This window comes from Rhincodon typus, chromosome 10 (assembly GCF_021869965.1).
Source record: "Rhincodon typus isolate 14 chromosome 10, sRhiTyp1.1, whole genome shotgun sequence".
Lineage (NCBI taxonomy): Eukaryota > Metazoa > Chordata > Chondrichthyes > Orectolobiformes > Rhincodontidae > Rhincodon > Rhincodon typus.
This window is the reverse complement of record NC_063341.1, coordinates 38,168,071-38,192,065: the sequence shown is the minus strand read 5'-3', so window position 1 is coordinate 38,192,065 and position 23,995 is coordinate 38,168,071. Positions and strand designations below refer to the sequence as shown.

The following is a 23,995-nucleotide window of genomic DNA, read 5'->3' as shown; positions in this document are numbered from 1 at the left end:
ACCACTGATCTTGTAGTCTGGCATTTCTACCACATCTGGGTTTGAATTGGGGTTTGCCTTGTGGTTTTTCTGTAGATGCTGTACTATCACTGGGTTTCACTTTGGGCTGTTATTTTCACTTGCTTCTTTTTTCTGTTGGTTCAGTCACTGTGTGCTACCATGTAGTAAAGCGTAGTCTGTAAGTGAACTTTAATAAAATTTGGTAATGCAATTTTTAAAAGAAATGGAAAGAGAGAACATACTTTTGCAGCCTTACAGTCTCAGACTCTACTTCTACTTGATCTGATGCCACACTGACATTGAACCTTTAGCACATGCTCCTTAGGAATTCTTGGAGTAAGAATACAATTAACCCTCAACTGTACACTACGCATAAACCAAATGGAAGAAATGGATAAGCAGAAAGGGTCTCTATAATTAAAACAAATGAAATTGTTATTCACTATGATTAAGTTTTTAAAAAAAAGATCTTTGAAATCAACACTGCCCAATTTAAAACTTAAGGAAGATTTACTTCAACAAAATGGAAGGGAGCTAATTAAGAGATTATCTTATGTTAAATTAGAAACAATTACTCTCTACCCTTCACACTGTACAGGTTTTTTTGGGTTTTTTTGTCATTGCACCATTGATCAACAAACAATTGGTCTTCCTTAGATTGTATGAAATAGTTCTTCACATGGCCTATTCACCTTTGGAAACAAATTGAATAACCCATTAAAACAAGTATGGGGATTGTGATTAACTTGAACCCAATCATTGTGACAAAAGTAACGTGTTAAATTCACACTGCCACCTGTTTTAAAAGATTGCTGCCTGCACCAGGGCACACTAGCGCTCTTCTCACTCTTGTCTTTTTATATTCCTCTGCCCTACTATTCTATTTACTGTAGGTCGGCTTTCAGCTAATTGGGCCATATACTCTCAGGTTCTCCATGACACCTTTTACTTGCTTTTTATTCAAACAACTTTGCAAAATCAAAACCATTAAACATATGTTCAAATCGCACCCCAAACCTTTCCATCCTTTTGCAACTGATAACTACTTTGACATGTTTTGTACATGAAAGGCTTTAAAGAAATATAAATCATTTATTGTTGAGCATGAGAAAATTATTATTAACCAGATAATGAATTTTCATAATTTATATGGAGTACAATAGTTGCTAAATGCTTGCATTATAGAACTTATTTCAAAAGAGTCCAAAGAAATGAAATAGGATATAATTCAAAGATGATACATATGTTGTACAGTGAAAAAACACATTACTTAATTGGAGATACTATGTAGTGAAGCATTGAAACTGGTAACTCAGTTTCTTCAGAACAGAACAATTTATTTGTTTTCAGTAACATTTTCCTACAGTTCGCAGAGTGTTCAGCTAAATTGAGAATTTGTGAAGAGATACTGCTGAAGGAAACATGAATTCTAATGTGATGATGCTCTATTGCTACATTCTTTATTTAGAATCTCTGCATTTTTGATATTGGAAAAGACCTTAAAGCCAAATCTGGCACAAAAAATCAACCATTTTGGCATCCTCTTATTAATTTGGGATTTAGAAAGCTAACTACAGTAGGTGAAGTAAAAAGTGCAATGAAAGAAGAACTAAGAGGTGTTCTTGCCTGAGGAAATTCAGCCATCTGGTATGTGTACACATTTCAGATCTAGATACTGTAGGAAGTGCAGAACAGTTCGAACGAGATGCCAGTAAAAGCGGCAAATAAAAGTTATCATTTGTATCTTTGGACTTGTGTAGAATGTAACTATTTTAAGTGCCTAAAATTGCTCCCTATTTTATCGAATAATGAAAATTCAAAAGGAATTTGCTATTTTCAAACTGTATTTTATAATTTTATATCAATTCTCTGGAACAGTGAATACCTGCTTAAAATCCAGTATTTTTTAATGTATTTTCAATGTCAGTGTGCAATTGCATTGCCATCAATTATACAACTGTTTTCTTAGAAAGCTGTTTTCTTTTGTCATGTAAAAAGCAAAGTTATATGAAATTAGTATTAACTATTTTCGTCTAGTTGTTGATCTGTTGCTCAAAATTGCCCTAATTTGTTACTATTTGTCACTATTAAATTTACAGTTTCATACAATTGAGTGGAAGTTGACCTTAGGCGTGAGAGTAAAACAAGTGATATTTTGTCAGCAACTCTGTTAAACCTCTACAAGTTGCTATTTCCATTGGTTTCTATTGCTTGTAGCTGTCAAGTATCGCACAAATTTAAGGTCAGCCCCAATTAGACCACAAGCATATCAATGTGGGAACTGGAAGTGACATAAGACACCACAAGATGATTAGTTTTAAACATGAAGGATTGAGACATAGCAGAAGAAAAAGTGAAAGTGAAATTCATAAGGACACATAGGCTCAGATTTTCACCATGTTCAAGAACCTCTCTGGTTTGGCAAAAATATCAGGAGTTTTTGGAAATCCTAAGTCCTCCACCAAAACACATAGTTCCCCATTATCAGGGGGATAGGAATAGTGTCATACAATTGGCAGAGACAGGTGGCCATTCAAGCCATCAGCTGCCTTCACATCTGCATGATTCTGGGGAAGTACTTGCCTGCATGAAACTCAAAGTGCGCCATTTAGCCCAACTTAAGTGTAGGTCTGAACCTTGTGGATTCATTTGGAAAGCCAGGATGCTCTTTGGAAAGAAAAGTGCCCTTTTGAATTTGATCCCAGGTCACATTAGGGGTGGTAAACTGATCTTTGATGGAAATAAGACACTATCTGGGAGAGGTCAAGTGCTTTTTGGGATTGTTAAAATTAGACATGCTTGTGGATAAAAGTGCAGAAACACATCGGGACTGTCAAAGAACTTTCAAGACTCTGTAAACGGTCAAGGCATTTAAAACACCAGGCTCTTTAATTTTTGAAGAAGAATGTGTAAAGAGTTCTTTTAAAAAACACTTTCTATTTCAATATGTCTGTTGATATTAATCAGAGGATTTCCATTCCTGGATTAGTGCAACATGACTGATTTCACATGGTTCCATTAACATAGCGGGGTGCCTTCCATTTCATAATATGATTGACAGCTGCAAGAGGTTTTGGACTCTTTGATCTAGAACTTAGAACTCCAATGCTAGATACAATTGAATTAAATACTTTCTGTAATAATTTTTAGAGGTAAAATAATTTAAAAGTAATGTATTTCTTTTTATGAATACAAGTGTTTTTCTCAATGTAATGAAGTCTGCAATATACTTAATTTATTTAATGGACCTCAATTTTTTTCTCATCTGTGCAAAAGTCCTAAGGTTGGCCCTATGTGGATATTAGGGGAGTTGTATGAGAGGTGAAAGGTTAAATGTTGGTAGGTGGGGAAAATGAGTTGACATGGAGTTACCACTAAGCTGTCAAAGGATTGATGAAGACACAAAATTCATAATTTGGCATGGAGTCATGGGGGTATATTGATGTGTAAAGTTTATTAAGCTGCAGAGGTTGGCATGGGGAGTTTGTCTTAACAACAAAAATGAACATAAAACTGGCATAAAATAGGTGCAAACTCCAGTGGTGGGGATGACACAGAGTCTACATGGGGATATAGACAGGTTAAGTGACTGGGCAAAAACTCGGCAGATGGAATATAATGTGGGGACATGTGAGGTTCTGCACTTTGGCAAAAATTAATAGAAGAGCTGAATATTATTTAAATGGGGAGAGGTTGCAGAAAGCTGCAGCACAAAGAGAGTCAGGGATACTAGTGTATGGACGACGGAAAACTAGAATCCATGTTCAGCGGGTATTAGGGAAGACAAATGGGTTATTGACCTTAATTTCAAAGGGAATCGAATATAAAAATAAGAAAGTCTTGCTAAAATTTACCAGGCATTAGTCAGACCACATTTAGAATATTGTGGACAGATTTGTCCCCTTATCTAAGAAAAGATAGTCTCACATTGAACGTTGACAGAATTTTTACTATATTATTTCCAGGAATGGAGAGATTTTCTTGTGAGGAGATAGTTGTGTAGGGTGCATTTGTGCCATTGTAGTTTAGAAGAATTAGAGGAAACCTCATTGAAACATATAAGATTCTTAGGATGCTTGACAGAGTAAATGTATACAGGTTGATTCCTCCTGTGGTACAGTCTAAGTCCAGTGGGCATAATCTCAGAGTATGGGGTTACCCATTTAAGATAGAGGTAAGAAGAAATTTCTTCTTTCACACTATAGTGAGTCTGTAGTTCTTCACAACAGAGGGCTATCAAGGCTGAGTCATTAAGTATACCCAAGGCTGAGATAGCCAGATTTTTAACTAGTAAGGCAATCAAGAGTTATAAGGAAAAGGCAGGAAAGTGGAATTGAGGATTATGAGATCACCATGATTTCATTGAATGGTGGAGCAGACTCGATTGACGAAAAGGCCTTCCTCTGCTCCTATATCCTATAGTCTTAAAAATATTTGGTTCTGATATTTTTCTGTAAATGAAATCATGAAAATGTTTGAAATGTTGCAAGTATCAATGAACTGTTGAAATGTTGTTTTTATTTCACTGACAGAGACAGATCCACATGAAAGTTGAAATCAAAAGAAACAGTCCTTGCATTGTGCAGGACATGGGAGCCCTGTGACTGCTGAGTGAAGAAAATTAGAGAAAAAAACCCTGTGGTGGACTTTATTTAGGCATGTGGATAACAACTGGAAGTTACCTTGTCTCAATCTGACCTGCACAAAATGGGAAAGCCTTACAGCTTTTGAGCTTCATTTTGAATTTAAGCTTATTCCCCTACTAAATGCAAACATTATTTTCATCTAATATTGATTACTCCAAAGGATGATATGTTCAAAAAAAGTCTATTAGAATAAAGATGCTTCTAAATTTGTTAACACTGATAATTTCCAACATTCAACATACTGAAGCAGATGGACTTGTTTATCTGAATGGAGGGATTATAGTTGGTAGGGGGCAGCATACATATGTGACAGACAATGACCTACAATTCAACATTTCCAAAACCAAAGACTCCTGCAAAGTCGAGGTTGTATTGAATGAACCTATAACACAACGAGTTGGAAAATTAACTCCTCAGGTAGGTAATCTTAAACCTCATAAATGCCACATTATATAAAAATCAAGCTGAAATAACCCCATACCTGTCTCTTTGATTATGTTCTAATGTAAAACAGGTTACATGCATTTTGTCAAACAATTTCAATTTTAAGTACTGAAGTTGATTTTTTTGTAATTCTAACATCTAGTGAAGAAAGATTCTATTCAAAGCACTTTCCTCTAGTAAATGCATTGCCCTATAAACTTTTTAAAACTAAAACTATGTGAATAATGATACAAAATGCATGTATTTGTATTACATTTTTACACTTTCTGTATTCATTTAGAATTACCAATGATCCTTTCTACAGGGATCTTCAGACTTTTAATTTAGACAAATTCACTAATGGAACATAGTTAACTTTCTGAAATGAAGAAACAAAGTCCAGTGGCACAAGTTCAGTTCTAAGTTCATATAAAACACTCAGCTGACCTCATGTACATCCACAGAAAGTATAATTTGGTATATAGATGGCACTAAGTGACAGTAAAATTATAAGGTATACTGGTGAAATTTATATCGTCTCTTCCACTGAAGAGAATCTGCCTATGCTCCAGCACAGGAGGAGGTAGTGGAGAAATTGCGTTGATTAAATATTAGTAAAGAGGTTAAAGCAATTACAGGATTTATAGCTCCCAATGTAGAGAACCTTTCATCGTAGATTACCAACAGAAGCAGAGATGTAAATTGCAGAGACTCCAACTACAGTCTGCCAACCTTCCTTATTTATAGAGATATGCCGGGGTATGGAGGATTGTAAATATTATACTGTTGTTCAAAAAAGGGACGGAGACAAGTTTGGTAACCATTGGCCAATCAGCCCAATATTGGGGTGGCAAAGCTTTAGAGGCAATAATATTTAGCAAATTATTGGCAGTTGAGAAGGTATGGTTAAGAAATGAGTAAGGGTTTCCGTTCCCGCAACATCCCCTTTAATATAGCTTTTGTACTGCAGAAATTGTGAAACAAAATACACACAACAAGAGATTGGCTCAACGTCAGATTTGTTCAATTATTGAACTCAGAAGATTCTCTCCCAGGTACAGGTCTTCCTCTGATTTATATGGAATTGAACACAAAACCCTTTTACAATTATTGATTGAAGCTTAAACAAATTACTATCTCTGTGATTTGACTGCAATTTAACATTTCTCAGCTATAAGCTGCTCTGTGGTTTGAATGAAGCTTGCAATCACTCAAAACAACTTGCTGTTACCAGAGTTAATTATAGGCCTGGATCTTGAAGTCATCAGTTTTCATCCTTCTTCCTTCTGCAGTGATCAGACAATGGTCTTGTCTTCCTTTCAACTCGATTCCTCTCTCAAATATCACTCTTGTTGTCACACTGCTGAATTACCAACTGTTTAATAGCCCTTTATCTTTGATTTACTCCATGTCCTGGTCTATACAGGACTGTATGAACATAATGTTGTTTCCATAACATAGAGCAATGCACTCCCTACCCCATAATGGGGGATTCTTAACTTCAGGATTGATGACGTGTGTCTGGCACTTCATCCTGTACTTTGGGTTAAGTACTTGTTGCCTTTTCTTCTAACAGCACAGCTTTGAATGAAGCTTCCTTTCACTTGTACTGTACATTCTCCAGTCCAGTCAACATATCAAAAGGGAAGGTAGGCTGTCTGCCTGGATGATTTTAAACCAACTGATGAACAATAAACGTGACAGCTTATGGCTGAAAGGCAGGGTATTGCACATATGGTGAACATTTTTTTTTGGCTAAAGGACATGGAACCACCAGAGCAGTAAAGACAGGGTAGCAGTGTTTGAAAGGCATGACCATAACACTGGAACAGAGATGGACAGTGTCTGAGAAGGCAGGAACCATGAGTTATGAATGAGAGGAAATATAATTGGAGCAAGGGTTTATCCCAGTCAGTCCAGAACATGGACTCCAACTCATTCTAAGCTTGGCCTGCAGTCAGTCTGGGGAGCTTGGGCTCCAGTCAGTCAGGATTATTTATCGTTTGTTGTGAGGCATTAGGGCCAACCCTGATAGATTGTGTTCAAGACAGAGTGGTTAAGGGGAAGACAAAGTCAGGAAATGTCTTCAAGTTTCATTTTCTGTAAAACTCTATTGCATATTATATACATTATAATCTGAGAGATCCCAGGTTCTGAACTCAATGTTACATTGGTAAGACTCTGTTCTGTGAACTTTAATAATTTCCCGGTTTGACCTATCTTCTTTCTATCCAATTCTTCCCACACTGTGCTATTTATGCTTTGGAGTGAACTTCCCTCAGACCTCATTATGAAGTTGCTCCATGGTCCTAAAGCCCTTAAACAACAACCCCCTGAGCATTTTTTTTTTCCTGTCATAGACATTGATGAATGTTTTTATATGTTCTTACATGAGTTACTTAGGTTAATTCTCTTTACCATTTTTACAATAGATTTTTATGTATTCCACCCCTCCCCAAGTATTTGATTTGATTCATATGTGTCAGCAGGTGGTAGGAAAATCCATGAAATGGTATAGAAAAACTCAAGGTAATGCTAGTGAACCATTTTTTCTGCTGGCTTCTGTTAGATCAGAGATTTAATCAATCTGGCAGCCTGCCCACAGGCCCCAACTGCGTCGTACTTACTAGATTTCAGCAAAGGAGGACAAAGAGCTTGATTAAAAGGGGGATAATGGAATCTGAAAGTAAGCTTGCGGGGAACATTAAAGCCAATTGTAGAAACTTTTATAGGTATGTGAAGAGTAAAAGTTTAGTGAAGACAAAACTTCACTTTAGTGAAGTCAGAAACAGGAGAAGTCATAATAACGAACAAAGGTTAAGAATAATTTTATTAAACATTCAAAACAAAGAAAAAGTACTAATGAATGACTATTTTTCCAAGCAGGTTTTTGACTGCCATTTCCTCCCTCATGAAGTGAAGTACACCCATAATGGCTGCCCTCTGCTGAAGGAAGATAATGTGATGCTAAGGATCTATAGGTAATCCAAATAATAATCATACGTTATCTATAGAATGAACTGTTAACCTATTCAATCAACTTTACAACAAAGACAAGTTTTAATTGTCATGCTATGTGAAGTGTGAAATGGAGTCATTTTTAGATGGATGAGGAAAGGGTATATTATCACTATTGTGTATATGTAAAGTGTAATTTCAAAATAGGTGTATCAAAATGGATGAATGTTGAAGGTAATAGTTGAGATGTTGTTCAAGTGAGCTGCTTTCATCTGAATGCTTCCTGAATGTGGTTACTCAACTACAATCTGCCAATCTTCCTTATTTATAGAGATATGCTGTGGTACGATTGTAAATATTATACTGTTGTTCAAAAAAGGGACTGAGACAAGTTTGGTAACCATTGGCCAGTCAGCCAAATATTGGGAGTGGCAAAGCTTTAGAGGCAATAATACAGAGCTGGTAGTGGAAGGTGGGAGTATTGCATCATATTGCAGATTGGACAGACATTGGGAATTTAGGAGGTGAATTACTCACTACATAATCTCTAACCTCTGACCTGTTCTTGTAGCCACAATGGTTGTTCAGGTAAATTTCTGATTAATGGTAATTGTTGGGGTTGTTGATGATTAGAAATTCAGCACTGGTAATGCTATTGAATATCAAAGGGGGCTTTTGTTTTATTAATTCATGTGATGAGGACATCACTGACTGGGCCAGTAATTCTTGTCCTGGATCTGAGTGACTTGTTCAGAGGCAGTTAAGAGTAAAACTCGTCGATGTGGATTGAGAGTGACATGTAGACCAGACCAGGTAAGGATAGCAAATTCCCTTCCCTAAAGGACATTAGTGAACCAGATGGATTGTTACAAGAATTGGCCATGGTTATGCAGTTGCCACTAGACCAGTTTTGAATTTATTACTGAATTAACATTTCATCATTTGCCACATTGGGATTCAAATCTGTGTTCCTAGACTATTTTCCCAGGGATCTGAATACTAGTCCAATGACATTACCACTTCATCATCACTTCCTCTTTGATTCCCTCTTGTTGGAGATAATCATTAACGGCACTTGCGTGGTATGAATGTTTCATGCCTCCTCTTGGCCCAGGGATAAATGCCATCTAGTTCCGGTTGAATGTGATCACACACTGCTTCAGTCTCTGTAAAGCCATGAATGGTTTTAAATCATCACCAAACCTCACCACTTCTGACTTTATGATGGATGGAAAGTTGTTGAAGAAGCAGCTGAAGGTAGTGGAGTCTAGGGCACTATCCTGAGGAACTAGGGCGCTTGTGGCACAGTGGTAGTGTCCCGATCTCTGAGCCAGGATGTCTGGGTTCAAGTCCCACTTGCTCAAGGGGTGTGTAATAACATGTCTGAACAGATTGATTTGAAAATACCTACCCTAAGGAATTCCTACAGTGATGTCCGAAAGTTGAAATGACACATCCAACAAACACAACCAACACTTTTTCTGCAACGTATGACTCCAGCCATATATCTCAAAGAATTACTTGATGCTACACTTAGTCAAATATTGCCTTCATTTCAAGGAAATGATTCTTCACTCACTCATGTGTTCAACAGTTTGATAAAGTTTATAACGACGTCAGGAGATGAGCTGTCCAGGTGGAAGCCAAGCTGAGCAATAGTAAACCAGTTATTGCTGCATAAGTGCCACTTAGCAACACTGCATTCCACCATTTTGATCAAAAGCAGATTCATGGGACAATAATTGGCTGGATTGGATTTCTCCTGTTTACTTTGGTCAGGAGATGCCTGGGCAATTCTTCATCTTTTCATGATGATGCAGATTTTCAGTGCATTGGAACAGCTCAGTTAGGAGCAGAACTATTTCTGGAATACGTGTTCATTATTACTTCTCCAACAATGTATTTCAGTTTCAGTCTTAGAAGAGGTGCTTGCTACAATAACGTTTCTCTATTTCTCCTAGCAGTGCTTTTGAATGGGATGTTCAAATAAATCCAAAATTCGGAACATTTTTTGTTGCTGACTAACGCGCATTAGGAACTTGATTGGACTGTTTGACCTCAACTCATTTAGGGCCTTTAAAGTCAGAACATTGTAGAAACCTTCTTAATACAGCATGATGTTCCCAAACATTCCAATCTACTATATTTTAAGTTCAGTGTCTTATACCTTACCCTGGAGTTTCCCTATATTTGTTGCATTATATTGCATCTATGGAGATTTAGATGCAATTTGAGATGTGGTGAAGATGTAGTTGAGGGGAGGTAGTGCAGTAGTGGTAATGTCACTGGACTAGTAATCCAGAGCCCAGGCTAATGGACTGGAGACACGGCTTTGAGTCCCACCATGGTAAATAGTGAAATTTGAATGCATTAAATCTGGATTTAAAAGCTATTTGAATGGTGACATGTAACCACTGTCAATTATCTTAAAATCTTACCTCATTTGCTAACATCCTTTACAGAAGGAAATCTGCCATCCTACCTGTTCTGGTTTTCATGTTTCTCCAGACCTACAGAAATATGGGTCACTCTTAAGTGTCTTCTGAAATGGCCTAGCAAACCTCTCAGTTGTTTCAAACTGCTATAAAGTCCAACCAAATGAATGCAAGAGAAATGACAACAGTGAACACAGACCTGTCGATCCTGCAAACCATTGTTTGGGGATTGTACAAAAATTGGGAGAGCTGTCTCACGGATTAGTTAATCTACAGCCTGATGTAGTCATACTCAGAGTCATAAAAATAATGCTCTATCACAAACGTCATGAACCCTGGGTATGTCTAGTCTCACTGGCAGGATAGACCCACCAGAGGTAGCAGCACATTGGTATTCAATGGCATTTGCCCTAGAAAACCTCAATATCCATTCCAAACTCCATTAAATCTCATGGCATAAGGTCAACCATATGCAAGGAACCATCCAACTGACTACCATATTCCAACACCATGCCCTGTTGATGGGTCAGTGCTTCCTCCATGTTGGACACCATTAGGAGGAAGCACTCAGAGTAGCATGGTGGCAGAATGTACTCTGGATTGGTACTTTTCAATGTCTGCCATCAATAGTGGCTCAGCAGCACCATGCTGAGCGAGTCCCAATGGTCATGACCTAGATTGGGTTTGAAGCAGCTCCTGAGGGAGCCAACCTGAGGAAAAAAATCTATGTCACCTCATTGTCAACAAAGTACCTGTTTACCTCCATAACAGTATTGGTAGGAGTGATCACTGCACAGTCCTTATAGAATTATATAGTCATACAGCACAGAAACAGACCCTTCGGTTCAACTCATCTGAGTTGACCAGACATCCCATCTTTGTAGCATTATATTCACCCTGACAAAAATAAGTTACAAGGAATGGTTATTTCTAGAGTCATAGAGTCATAGAGCTGAACAGCATGGAAACAGATACTTCAGTCCAACTCGTCAAAGCCGACCAGATATCCTAAATTAATCTAGTCCCATTTTAAAGCATTTGGCCCATATCCCTCTAAACCCTTCCTATTCATATACCCATCCAGGTGCCTTTTAAATGTTGTAATTGTACCCGCCTCCACAATTTCCTCTGGCAGCTCATTATACACACAAACCACCCTCTGCATGAAAAGCTTTCCCCTCTCACCTTAAACCTGTGTCCTCTAGTTTTGGACTGCCCCACCCTACGAAAATGACCTTGGCAATTCACCCTATCCATGCCCCTCATGAATTTATAAACCTCTTGAAGGTCACCCCTCAGTCTTTGATCCTCCAGGGAGAAAAGCCCCTGCCTATTCCACCCATCCATATAACTCAAACCCTCCAGACCCAGCAACATCCTTATAAATGTTTTATGCACCCTCTCAAGTTAAACAACATCCTTCCTATTGAAGGGCAACCAGAATTGTATGCAGTATTCCAAATGTGGCCTCACCAATGTTCTGTACAGCCACAACATGACATCCCAACTCCTATGCTCAATGATAGTAGGAACTGCAGATGCTGGAGAATCTGAGACAACAAGGTGTACAGCTGGATGAACACAGCAGGCCAAGCAGCATCAGAGGAGCAGGAAAGCTGACGTTTAGGCCTAGACCCTTCTTCAGAAATGGGGGAGGGGAAGGGGGTTCTGAAATAAATAGGGAGAGAGGGGGAGGTGGATAGAAGATGGATAGAGAAGATAGGTGGAGAGGAGACAGACAGGTCAAAGAGGTGGGGATGGAGCCAGTAAAGGTGAGTGTAGGTGGGGAGTTAGGGAGGGGATAGGTCAGTCCAGGGAGGACGGACAGGTCAAGGGGGCGGGATGAGGCTAGTAGGTAGGAGATGGGAGTGGGGCTTGAGGTGGGAGGAGGGGATAGGTGGGAGGAAGGACAGGTTAGGGAGGCTGGGACAAGCTGGGCTGATTTTGGGATGCGGTAGGGGGAGGGGAGATTTTGAAGCTTGTGACTTTGTGATCCCAAAACCAGCCCAGCTTGTCCCCGCCTCCCTAACCTGTCCTTCCTTTCAATGGTAACATCTATCAGACACAATAATTTACTACTTTTCCTCCAATTTCCTCCCTTCTCCTCTCCAAAATGTTGGCTTATCATATGTTACAATTTTTCAGAAAAGCCTTCCTGTCCAATTACTATTCTTTATCAGTTACCCTGAAGATTGCATGTGGTAAAGCTATAAAACATTGGAAGTTATTGAAGATAATTCGTCCCTTGTCCAAAGTTGATGAGCATTCTTTAGTAGACATGTTAATGGATATCTTTGGAAACCTTAGCCTGGGAATACTGTCTCCAGATTTGGTGACCATATGACTGATCGAGCTATCATCACTTAACAGATACCAGCAAACAAAGCCAAGTGATACTGCTTTGCTTGAGTCAATACCACACCAGTCACAAAATTTATTCATGGCATATTTTTAGTGCCTTGAGGTTAATCAATAGCATATTTTAAACAATAATTCAGAGCTTTTAAAATAATATCAGTAAAATAATCTAAAGCATAAGCGAATGAAAGGACATCATTTTAACGTTTTGCTAAAATGCCATTTTTAACATTTAGAATGCTATTGCTGTTGTTGGAAACTAGGTTCAAATCACAACACTTTCTTTGGCGTAATTCCTAATGCATAAAAATAAACCTTCGTTACAGTTATCATTTAAGATTTTATTTGAATGCTAAAGCACTAAAATTTATTGCTGTTAGCTAATTGAAACATGCATGGCTCTCTGCTAAACAACGCTTAAAAAACTGGCTGAAAATGTGCAGGAATGCAGGATGTGTCATTTTTCTCTTTTCTTTCCAGATTCACAGAATCTCAGACCTTTATGGAAACATTTCTTTTGAATGTACAAATTACAGAACCAAAATCCAGTATAATCAAGCTTGGATTGGTTGGCCTTCAGGTTCACGAGTTTTATGGGACATCAAATCCTATTGACAAAAGTGTTGTGTCTTTCAAATACAATGCAAACACAATTTGTACGGTAAAGATTTTATCAATGGAGGGCAATGTTCCAGCCCACGGACAGCTTATTGTTGATGATCCAAGCTTTCGTGGCCAAGGACAGTTACGGGATGATGCACTGAAGCAGAATGTTAGAAAAGGTACTTTCTGATTTAGTTTTATTTTAAATGGAAGAACATTATACAGTGTAAAAGACTTATTTGTGCTGGTTTAATAACTTAGAGATGGTAATTAAATAAAGATGATATACAGGAAACATCTAATAGAAATGATATGTAAATTCAAGTAATAATATTTTGAAGTGGTTACTTCTAGCCACATCAATAAATCCAACAATTCAGTAATGATAAAGCTTAAAGTGTATGTACACAAAGTGTTATTCACAATTTCATTTCTTCAGTAAGACAGGCTAAAATTACATGTCCCAACAAGAAGGCTTGCCTCACTGGCGTTAAGGAGGTGCGGTTCTTAAAGGCTAATTGTGAAGAGTTCCTAGCAATGGGGCTGAAATATCAACACCTCAGTCCACCATCTCCTGATACTGACTATATTCCAATTAGAGTGGAAGTCAGAGATGAAAGGACCAGATTCCTCCTTCAGGTAACCATTTTATCAAAAACATTTTAAATTGATCAAATAAATGTTTAAATTTAGTGAATGCCTTATGTGGTGGCTTAATATAACTAAACTGTTATATTTAGGAGCACAAGAATACACAAAATGATAAAAGGTAAGATCCAAATCACTCATTCTACAAAACACAATCTATAATGCCATTGTAAATATAAATTTAATCTTCTGTGGTAACATTTTCAGTGAATATGTTCCTTGATTCATAAAGACAATCATGCAAAACTGCACTCTTGCTTTTAACTTTCTTTATTATTCACACAGGGAAAGTGGGCTTTGGTGGTTAAGCCAGTATTTCTTGTCCATCCCTAATTGCCCTTGAGAATGTGCTGGTGGTGAGCTGCCTTCCTTAACTGCTACAATCCATTTGACGCACATACATCCACAATGTTGTTTTGAGGGAGTTCCAATTTTTTGACCCAGTGACAGTAAAGCAACAGTAATTTATTTCCAAGTCAACATGTTGAACAACTTGGAGATGAACTTGGAGGTGGTGTTGTTCCCATTGATTTGCAACCCTCAGCCTTCTTTCTGGTAGTGGTTGTGGGTTTGATAGGTACTGTCTGTGGAGCCTTGGTAAATGTTTGTATTGTATAGACGGTCCATATTGCTGCTACTGACCATCAGAGGTGGAGGGAGTGAATTCTAATGGAAATGATGCCATCAAACAGCTGCTTTGTCCTGAATGGTGTCACACTTTTTGACTGTTGTTGGAGCTGCACCCATACAGGTAAGTAAGGAGTATTCCATCACACTCTAAACTTGTGCCATGTACATGGTGGGCAGGCTTCAGGATTCAGGAGTAGAGTTACTAACTTGAAGATTCCTAGCCTCTGACCTGTTCTTGAATCCACAATATTTATAATGGGAAGTCCAGTGAGTTTCTCAGTTGTATCATAGGGACTTCAGTCATGGTTCCGCCATTACTTGGGAAGGAGTGATTGTTAAATGCTCCCATACTGGAGATGATCATTGCCAGGAACTTGCATAGCACAAATGTTACTTGCCACTTCTCAGCCCCAGCTTGGACATTGTCCGTGTCTTGTTGCATTTTGTCATGGAATGCTTCAGTATCTGACGAATTGTGAATGGTGCTGAACATTGTGCAATGATCAGCGAACTTGCCCATTTCTGACCTTATAATGGGAAAAAGGTGATTGATGAAGCAGCTTGTTGAGGTTTAAATCAAATTTTGAGTCTTGGATTCAGAAAGCAAAAATAAATGCAAGCATTGCTGAGGATAAGTTTCTCCTGATGATCCAAGATACCTTTTTATTTTAGGAGAAGCTATCGGCTCAGTGTTTTCTTCTCAACTTAATGTATCCCATTCCCCCATCCTTGTGTCCCATCTCAGTCTCAGCCATGGTTCCGATGGTTCCTATGGTAACTCAACCTTCAATTTTCTCTTATCTCCATGGTCTCTGTAGCAATGGATTATTTTGTAACTTCCATTCTTCACTAAATTTCTACAACCATGAAAACCTGTTCCATCATTCCTTTATCATTGGTTACATTTCCCATATGCTTCAAAAAAGTGCCCATAATTTAAAAATAAACAAGTGGCTATTAGCATACATTTAAATATCAATCTTCATCAATTGTCTCACTCCAGGTTGAAAAAAGTTGAATATAGGATATTACCCCGAAGAATACCTATGTCATTTCTCTAGTATTCAGCCTTCATTAGCTGTGCTCCAGAAAATATTAATTTTTTCGCTTCAGCACCAACAAAGGAAAATCTGGATGTGTGCAGAAAATACCAAACTGTGGGAGAAAGAAAAGTTGTATGCAATGAAATCTAAAGGAAAAGTGAAAAATATTGGAGACAAATATTAATAATACCTTTGAAAAAAAACTTGCAAAGCATCTCAGAATATCCTTTTTTATGGCTGAAGTGGGGAGGAAATAGTAGGTAACAGACATAATTGAAGACACCCAAAGAGACAAAAAGTCACTGGTTGAACAGAGGACATTTCTTTTGTGATCTGGCCACATCAATGGTCTATACAGGTGGTGAGTTGATTGTAAAATGTGCTGCAGAAGCTGCACAGTTGACAAAACCTTGAGTGCCAGCCTTACAGAAAAAGATACTAACTGTGCAGAATAACAAATCTCCAGCCATAGCTGAAAAGAGTGCAAGGAATTATCTTTAAAAAGTGAAAAAAAGCAGCTGTATTGATGAATTTCTGTACAGATTAGACTATGGTTTTGCAATTGCAAGTTTCTTCAACAGTAATAACATTTGTAAAAGATAGAAAAGATCAGGAAGATGATCACCAACTTCCCTAGGTTGAATTGGAAAGCAATAGATATCCCATTAGAACTACGTTCCTGTGTAAAAAATTTGCCCTTCATGTCTTTTTTAGATCTCTCTCCTCTCACCTTGAAAATGTGCCCCCTTGTCTTGTAATCCCCCATCCTAGGGAAAAGACAACTACCATTAAGTCTATCTATAGCACTCATTATTTTATAAACTTCTATAAGGTCACCTCTCAATTTCCTATGCTCCAGTGAAGAGTCCCAGCCTATCTAGCCTTTCGTTATAACTCAAACCTTCTGTACCCAGCAACATCCTAATAAATCTCTTCTGAACCATCTCCAGCTTAATAATATCCTTCCTATAACTGGGCGACCAGAACTGGACACAATATTCCAGAATAGGCCTCACCAATGTCCTGTACAACCTCAATATGACTTCCCAACTCCTATACTCAAAGGACTGAGCAATGAAGGCAAGCATGCCCAATGAAAATGGTAGCACCTTGTTTCTCTCCACAGATGCTCCCAAGACCTGCTGAGTTTCTCATGCACTTTCTTTTTATCACAACAATCAGTTGATTAGTCCATTGATAGGTGCTAAGAACAGGGCAAGGACTGCTTTTTCAGAGGCTGAGCTATCTGAATGGATAATGGAGCTGGTTATAGTTTCAAACCGTTTGAAAGCTTTCCAAATGACCTCTTAGAGGAAAAAAAAGGTCATGATGTCACGTCAAATCACTGCTTAAAGAAGGTATAAAGAACGAAACAATTGCAGCTGGACAAAAATTAGTTGAGATTACCATTATTGGCACAATAGACTGAATACAGAAAGTAAGGAAGTAGGTGGGCAGTGTAAAGAACACCATCTCACCTCTGCGAAAAATCTGGTTCCAGAGATATAACTAAAGGCTACAACAGGATGCAACCAAATAGAAACAGATCCATCTATGCAAAGTCGAATATGTAAGACAAATGCCCACTTCCCAAGACAAAGAAGACCTGAAGAGATGGCTCGGATTTTTAACTTCAAAACACCATTAATACCAAACCTTTCCAACAAGGTGTCATGGGTAAGAGAGGGCTTAAGAAAAATGTTCCTTGTATATGGCAACAGGATAATTGACGTGTGTCTGAATCCCTCAAATGAGCATTTTCAGCAGAAACTTGTGTCTTCCAGGACCATGGCTCAAGGAAGAAAGTGAACGAGGAAGTTGATGCATCTCAGAAAGGACAAGGAGTGTGCATCATTCAAGAAGATAATCCAATTGCATTGGGTACAAACATTTATTGCAATCCAATTATTCCAACAGCATGAAACACTATCTCTCATATTCAACAAGACAAAATTCATACATACCTGTTTAGTGAACAATTCACTGTGGAAACTGATCACAAATCCTTGGGAAATGTGTGTCATAACAGGTTGGTCAGAAAATATCTAGAGTGATGGGCTGGCATGTTAAAAGAGCTGCCAGATCCTCTCAGATGCTTTTGGTCATCAAAGATTAATTAAGTATCTCAAGAGATATAATTGTCTAAGGGAAACAACTGTTGTACCAAAAGCTCTTCACCAAGATATATTGTCAGAGCTATGAGAGGGAAATATTGGCATAGAGGGAACAAGTTACCTGGCACATGATGTTGTGTATTGGCCAGGGCATGACTGTAACATAAAGAAGACAGTGAAGATTTGCAATGTGTGTCAAAGTCACAAATCACAGCAACACAAGGTTCCTCTGTTTCTAATATTCATCAATGACTTGGAGCAAGGATCCAATTGTACTGTCGCCAAATTTGGAGATGATACAAAAAATAAATGAAAAAGCAAGTTGCAAAAAGAACATAAACCCTTAACTGGAGAAAATCTGCAGAAAGCTGCAATACAAGGGACTTGTTCACAAAACACAGAAAGCTGACACACATGTGCAGCAGGTAATCAGGAAGACTAATGGAATGTCGATCCTTATTTCAAGGGAGTTTGAGTATAAGAGTACTCCAGTCTCACTGCAAGTGTACAAGGTGCTGGTCAAGTGATTGGAATACTGTGAGCAGTTTTTGTCCCCTTATTAAAAGGAATATTTTATTTCACTGGAGGCAGTTCACAGATGGTTCACTGAAATGATCCCCAGTATGGAAGGTCTGCCTTATGAGCAAAAGCTAAACAGGTTGGGAATCTACTCAATGGAGTTTTGAAGAATAAGGGATGAACTAATTGAAACTTGTTGGATTCTTAAGGGGTTTGACAGGGTAAAAACTGAACGGATGTTTCCCCTTATGGGAGAGTCTCGGACCAGAAGGCACAGTTTCAAAATAAAGCGGTGCTAATTTAAGACCAAGATAAGGAGGAATTTATTGTCTTAGAGAGTTGTGAGTCTCTGCAACTCATTGCCACAGAGAGCTGTGGGAAGAGTGTCCTTGCATTTATTTAAGGCTGAGATATATAGATTCTTGATCAGAAGGGTAATCAAAGGTTACAAGTAAAATACAGGAAAGTGGACATGAGGAATGTCAGATCAAAAATGACCCTACTGAATGTTGGAGCAGGCTTGAGGGGCCGAATAGCCTACTGTTCCCATTCCTATGGTCTTATGGTCGCTGCATTCTCATTAGATTCTGTCAGTCCCTTGGTCTAAGATTGCAACAAATTTATTCACAACATTTGGTGATAAATTTCCACTAGTCACTGACTACCTGAATAATTCTGAAACAGTTAAAGGACACTTCAAGTGTGTTCATGACAGATATGGTTCAGTGCAACATTCAGTTTATTCAATATGTGGCAATGGGCCACAAAGTATATGCAGACCTTTTATGATCTGTATCAAATGAGACATAAACCATATGACAGCCTTTCCACATTATCTCAGATCCAATGGTCTTGTCAAGTGAATGGTTCACATGTTAGAACACTTATGGACTTATGTGCAGGGTAATAAAACAGGATTTTTGTATTGCTATGCTCCACCTACATTCCTATATTTGGGTTTAATGTCACCAGCAAAGATCATGTTTGAGAGGCCGTTTAGAATAACCCAGCCAAGCCGTTACACGTTCTCAGAAATACAGAACAAGCTTCTCGAAAAACAAGTGAGAATGATGATGGTATATGACCGATATACAGGTGCAGAACTACCTAATCTGTGTGTAAGGCTGAAGGTCAGAAACACATCCCACACAGGAATCATTGTTACCCTCCAGAGGTTTCCAAAATGGGCCTGGATCCTACAAAGTCACAACACCGAATGGAATTGCCATGAAGAGAAACAGAAACTGTGCAGTACTGTAGGCTAAGCACAGAACATGCACAAAGGTACACTCAGATAGTGAGGGTACGGGAAACCATTGTGACAACAATCAACACTGTAACAACAAGCACATCCAGAAGTTGAAGACACCCAAGTGTGAAGCCTAGATTTCCAGCAAGTCATACCATTGAGAAATCTGGAAGGATTGTCGTACCACCTACAAATTGTCACAGACTCTTAGACTCTCAAACCTGAACATTTTTAACACTTATTTCGGTGTAAATAGTTTTCCTACTATCAAATGATATGCATTCTTACTCTTACTGCATTCAGTTTTTACTGGAAGTGCTGGAAGTGAATGTTGTGCTACTGTTTTAAGAGCTGACTGAGTGCATTATGCTAATGAGCTAGGAACCAGGATGACACTTATTCAGCAAAAACCATGATGGACTCAGGCAGCTACATGCAAGAGTAAGAGAGTGTAAATAATTTTATCCATATTCAATCACCTTTCTTCAGAGGTTTTCAAATAAATTGAATCTATGTCACTCACTAATTCCAAGTGAAAGTAATCCTGTATTAGGGAAAACAGCACAAGAATGCAACAGTGGTAGTTGGCTTAGAAAATGCTGTTGAAGGAGCCTTGGTAATTTGTTGTAATGCAGATTCTAGGTCTCACTGTGTTTTTGTGTTAAAAGGAATGAAAATTTAAGTGCCAATCATGCAAGCTGTTTTATCCAAGATGATATTGAGTATCCATAGTGCTTTTGGAGCTGTGTTCATCCAGGCATGGGGAGAATATTCAATCATACTATTGAATGGTGCCTTGTAGATTGCAGACAGGCTTTGTAAAGGTAAGAAGTTCCAAACCTTGACCTACTCTTGTAGATGTGGTGGTTGGGCTAGTTAGGTTTCTGATCAATGGTGCTCCCCAGAATATTGACGGTAGGAGATTTAGCAATGATAATTTCAATAAATGTCAAGGAGAGATGTTCTGAAACTGGTGTGGTATGAATATTACTTGCTACTTATCAGGCCAAACCTCAACATTATCCAGGTCTTAATGCATTGTGCACAGACTGCTTCAGTATCTGCTGCATTATGAAGAGGATAGAACACTGCAATCATCAGTGAACATCACCACATTTGACATATTGTGGTGGAGAGAAGACCCCTGAAGCTGCTGAAGATGATTAAGCCTAGAACACCACTGAGGAACTTCCATAATCATGTAGGAGGCAGATATGGATCATCTATTCAGCAATTCTGGTTAAAGATGTGTGTAAATGTTTCAGCCTTGTCTTTTTGTACAGATGTGCTCAGCTTCCCCATCATTGAGGGTTGGAAAAATTTGTGAAGCACCCATCTCCTGTTAGTTGCTTAACTGTCCACCTTCAGTCAGCTATGACTTGATGTGACAGGACTGCAGGGCTTAGGTCTCAGCCATTAGGTAGTGGGAATACTTAGCCCTGTCTTTACAAGTTGCTTTTGTTTCACATGCAAATAGTCCTCTGTTGTAGCTTTAGCAGGCTAACACCTCATTTTTCAGTCTGCCTGGCAATGCTTCTGGAAAGCCTTACTGCACTTTCAATTGACCAAAGGTTGATCTCTCAGCTTGATGATAATGGTAGATTGTGGGATATGCCAGACATTTCTTTTGCTTTTGTTTATGTTTTTTGATTATTCAGGAAATGTGGGCATCACTGGCTAAGCCAGCATTTATTTCCCATTCCTCGAGAAGGTAGTGATATTCTGTCTTTATGAACTGCAGCTGTCCTTTTAGTGTAGCTGTTTCTTCATCTGTCATGGAGTGAAATAAACAGGCATCTTCAGATAGTGCTGGGCCCTCTGGAGGAGTTTGAGATGGATCTTTCACGCAGCACTTCTGGATGATGATTGTTGCACAATGGGGCTACATTGATCCCAGCTGGTGTTATACAAGTCAAACCCCCTAACTGAAACTTGGTTTGATAGTTTTGTTTTGGTTTTAACAAAGTTGTCTCTTACTAAAACATAAACACTCATGTTGCAGATTTTAGAATAAAAAGAAGTTTATAAACTAAAGAAAAATAATAGAATAATTCAAGCTATTTACTGAATACAAATTCAGAATTTTAAACACAGTAAAAATAAAATCCCATTCATCCCAAAATATCCCTTTGCAAGTTTCAAAGAAGCAAACAATAACAAACAAACAACCTCATAGTTGCCTAGTTTTGAGCAGCTAGAGCTGTTCAACATCTGACGGCTTAACAGGATTGGTAGTGACATGTAACCCAATGAACAGAATCCTCAATGTGAAGGTAAGATTCCATCTCCACTATTATTTAATAGTGCTCACTCCTGCTAAAACTGTCAAGGATGGATGTATCTGCAATCTACAGAGCAATTAATGAGAACAAGGTCAAGTACATTTTTCCCTCTTATTGGTTCCTTCCCAATCTGCTGTGAATCCAGTCCAGCTGGGAATTACTTTAACACTTAGCCAGCTTGGTTTGTGGCAGTGCCACTGAGCCACTCCTAGTAATAGACATTGAAGACTTCCACCCCGAGTAGATTCTGTGCCCATGTCACCTGCACCACTTCTTCCAAGGGATGGTCCAGATGATGGAGAACTGATTCATCAATTGAGCAGAGCAAAAGGTATAATCAACAGACATTTTCATAGCCCAGGTTTGACCTGATGTAATGAGACTTCATGGGATTAAGTTAGCATTGACGATTTCATAGAATCGTAGAATCCCTACCGTGTGGAAACAGGCCCTTTGACCCAACAATTCCAAACCGACCCTCAGGGTACCCCACCCAGAACCATCCCCCTATAACCCACCTAATTTACACATCCCTGAACACTACAGCCAATTTAGCACGTCCAACCCACCTAGCCTGCACGTCTTTGGACTGTGGGAGGAAACCAGAGCACCCAGAGGAAACCCACACAGACACAGGGAGATTGTGCAAACTCCATACAGACCATCGCCCAAGGGTGGAATTGAACCCAGGTCCCTGGTGCTGTAAGGCAGCAGTGCTAACCACTGAGCCACAATGCCCTGCTCATTTCAAGAGCAACTCTTTCCTGACTGTTTATCACCATCTCCAGTCTGTCTGTCTTGCCATAGTGACAGGTAATATATAACGATGAAGTTTTTGGTGTCTGGTTCATAATCATCCTCAAAAGCATACTTTATAGATAATGTCAGGTTGTGGTTTGGTTTGACTTTGAGGAAACTCCCAGTGTTGGCATACCTCCCCAGATGATAGTATGGAGGACTTTGCAAGATTGATGGGCTGATTTTGCCCTGGTCATTTCTGGCACCTATGTTGATGCAGATTTTATTATTTTGATTAGAATTTGTACAATTCATTGCTATTGGTTTGGAGTCATATGAAAGCAAGACCAGGTAACCGTGGTTAACTGCCATCCCTAAAGAACATTGGTGAACCAAGTGGATTTTTATGACTAGTTCCATGGCTTCCATTATACTAGCTTAGTTTTCAACCAACTTTTAAATTCAAATTTCACCACCTACCGTGGTGGATTTGAACTAACGTTACAGAGGATTAGACTAGCTCTCTGAATTACTAGTAAAGTGACATTACCACTATGGCACCACCTTCCCTCCCTGTCCTGTAGATCCCTGTAGATACTGGAATATTTTGGCCAGGGATATGGCTAGTTCTAGAACTCAGGATTTCAGCACTACAGCTGAGCGATTATTTACATCCCTGATCTTTATTTTCCCATTTTCTCAACTGTTTCTTGATAAGACATGGAGAGAATCAACTTGACTGAAGCCTGGCATGATTGATGGTGGGGTTCTCAGGAGAAAGCTAAATGGATCATCCATTCAGCACTTCTAGCAGAAGATAGCACACAGATCTGGGCACCACAGCTTAGGAAGGATATATTGGACTCAGCGGGTGTACAACATAAGTTTACAAAAATGACATCTGGACTATGAGGCCAGATAATGCAAATTAGACCTGTTTTCTGTAGAATTTACAAGGAGTGATCTGACCAAAGTTCTCAAGATGTTAAGAGGAAAAGACTGGATAGATAGAAATAAACTATTTCCATTGGTTGGGATTCTAGAACTAGGGGGCATAGTCTAAGTTTTAGGGAAAGACCATTCAGGAATGATGTTCGGAAGCATTTCTACAAACAAAAGGTGGTAGAGGTTTGGAACTCCCTTGAACAAATAATATTACATGCCGAATCAATTGTTCATTTTAAATCTGAAATAGATCATTCTTTGTTAAGCAAAGGCAGTATGTAAGGGGTAACAAGGTGTAGAGCTGGATGAACACAGCAGGCCAAGCAACATCATAGGAGCAGGAAAGCTGACGTTTCGGGCCTAGACCCTTCATCATCGGTCTAGGCCCCGAAGTGTCAGCTTTC

General features: G+C 38.8%; 1 protein-coding gene across 1 annotated transcript in view; it reads left to right on the top strand.

The window, feature by feature from the left end:
• The window catches only part of frem1b (Fras1 related extracellular matrix 1b), a 188,316-nt gene that overhangs the window by 22,944 nt on the left and 141,377 nt on the right, over positions 1-23,995 (top strand). The window contains exons 2-5 of the mRNA XM_020530931.2: positions 4,533-5,063; positions 7,956-8,050; positions 13,301-13,602; positions 13,863-14,062. Coding sequence (XP_020386520.2) covers positions 4,842-5,063; positions 7,956-8,050; positions 13,301-13,602; positions 13,863-14,062 — 819 coding nt within the window. The 5' untranslated portion in view covers positions 4,533-4,841. The remainder of the gene's footprint in view (positions 1-4,532; positions 5,064-7,955; positions 8,051-13,300; positions 13,603-13,862; positions 14,063-23,995) is intronic.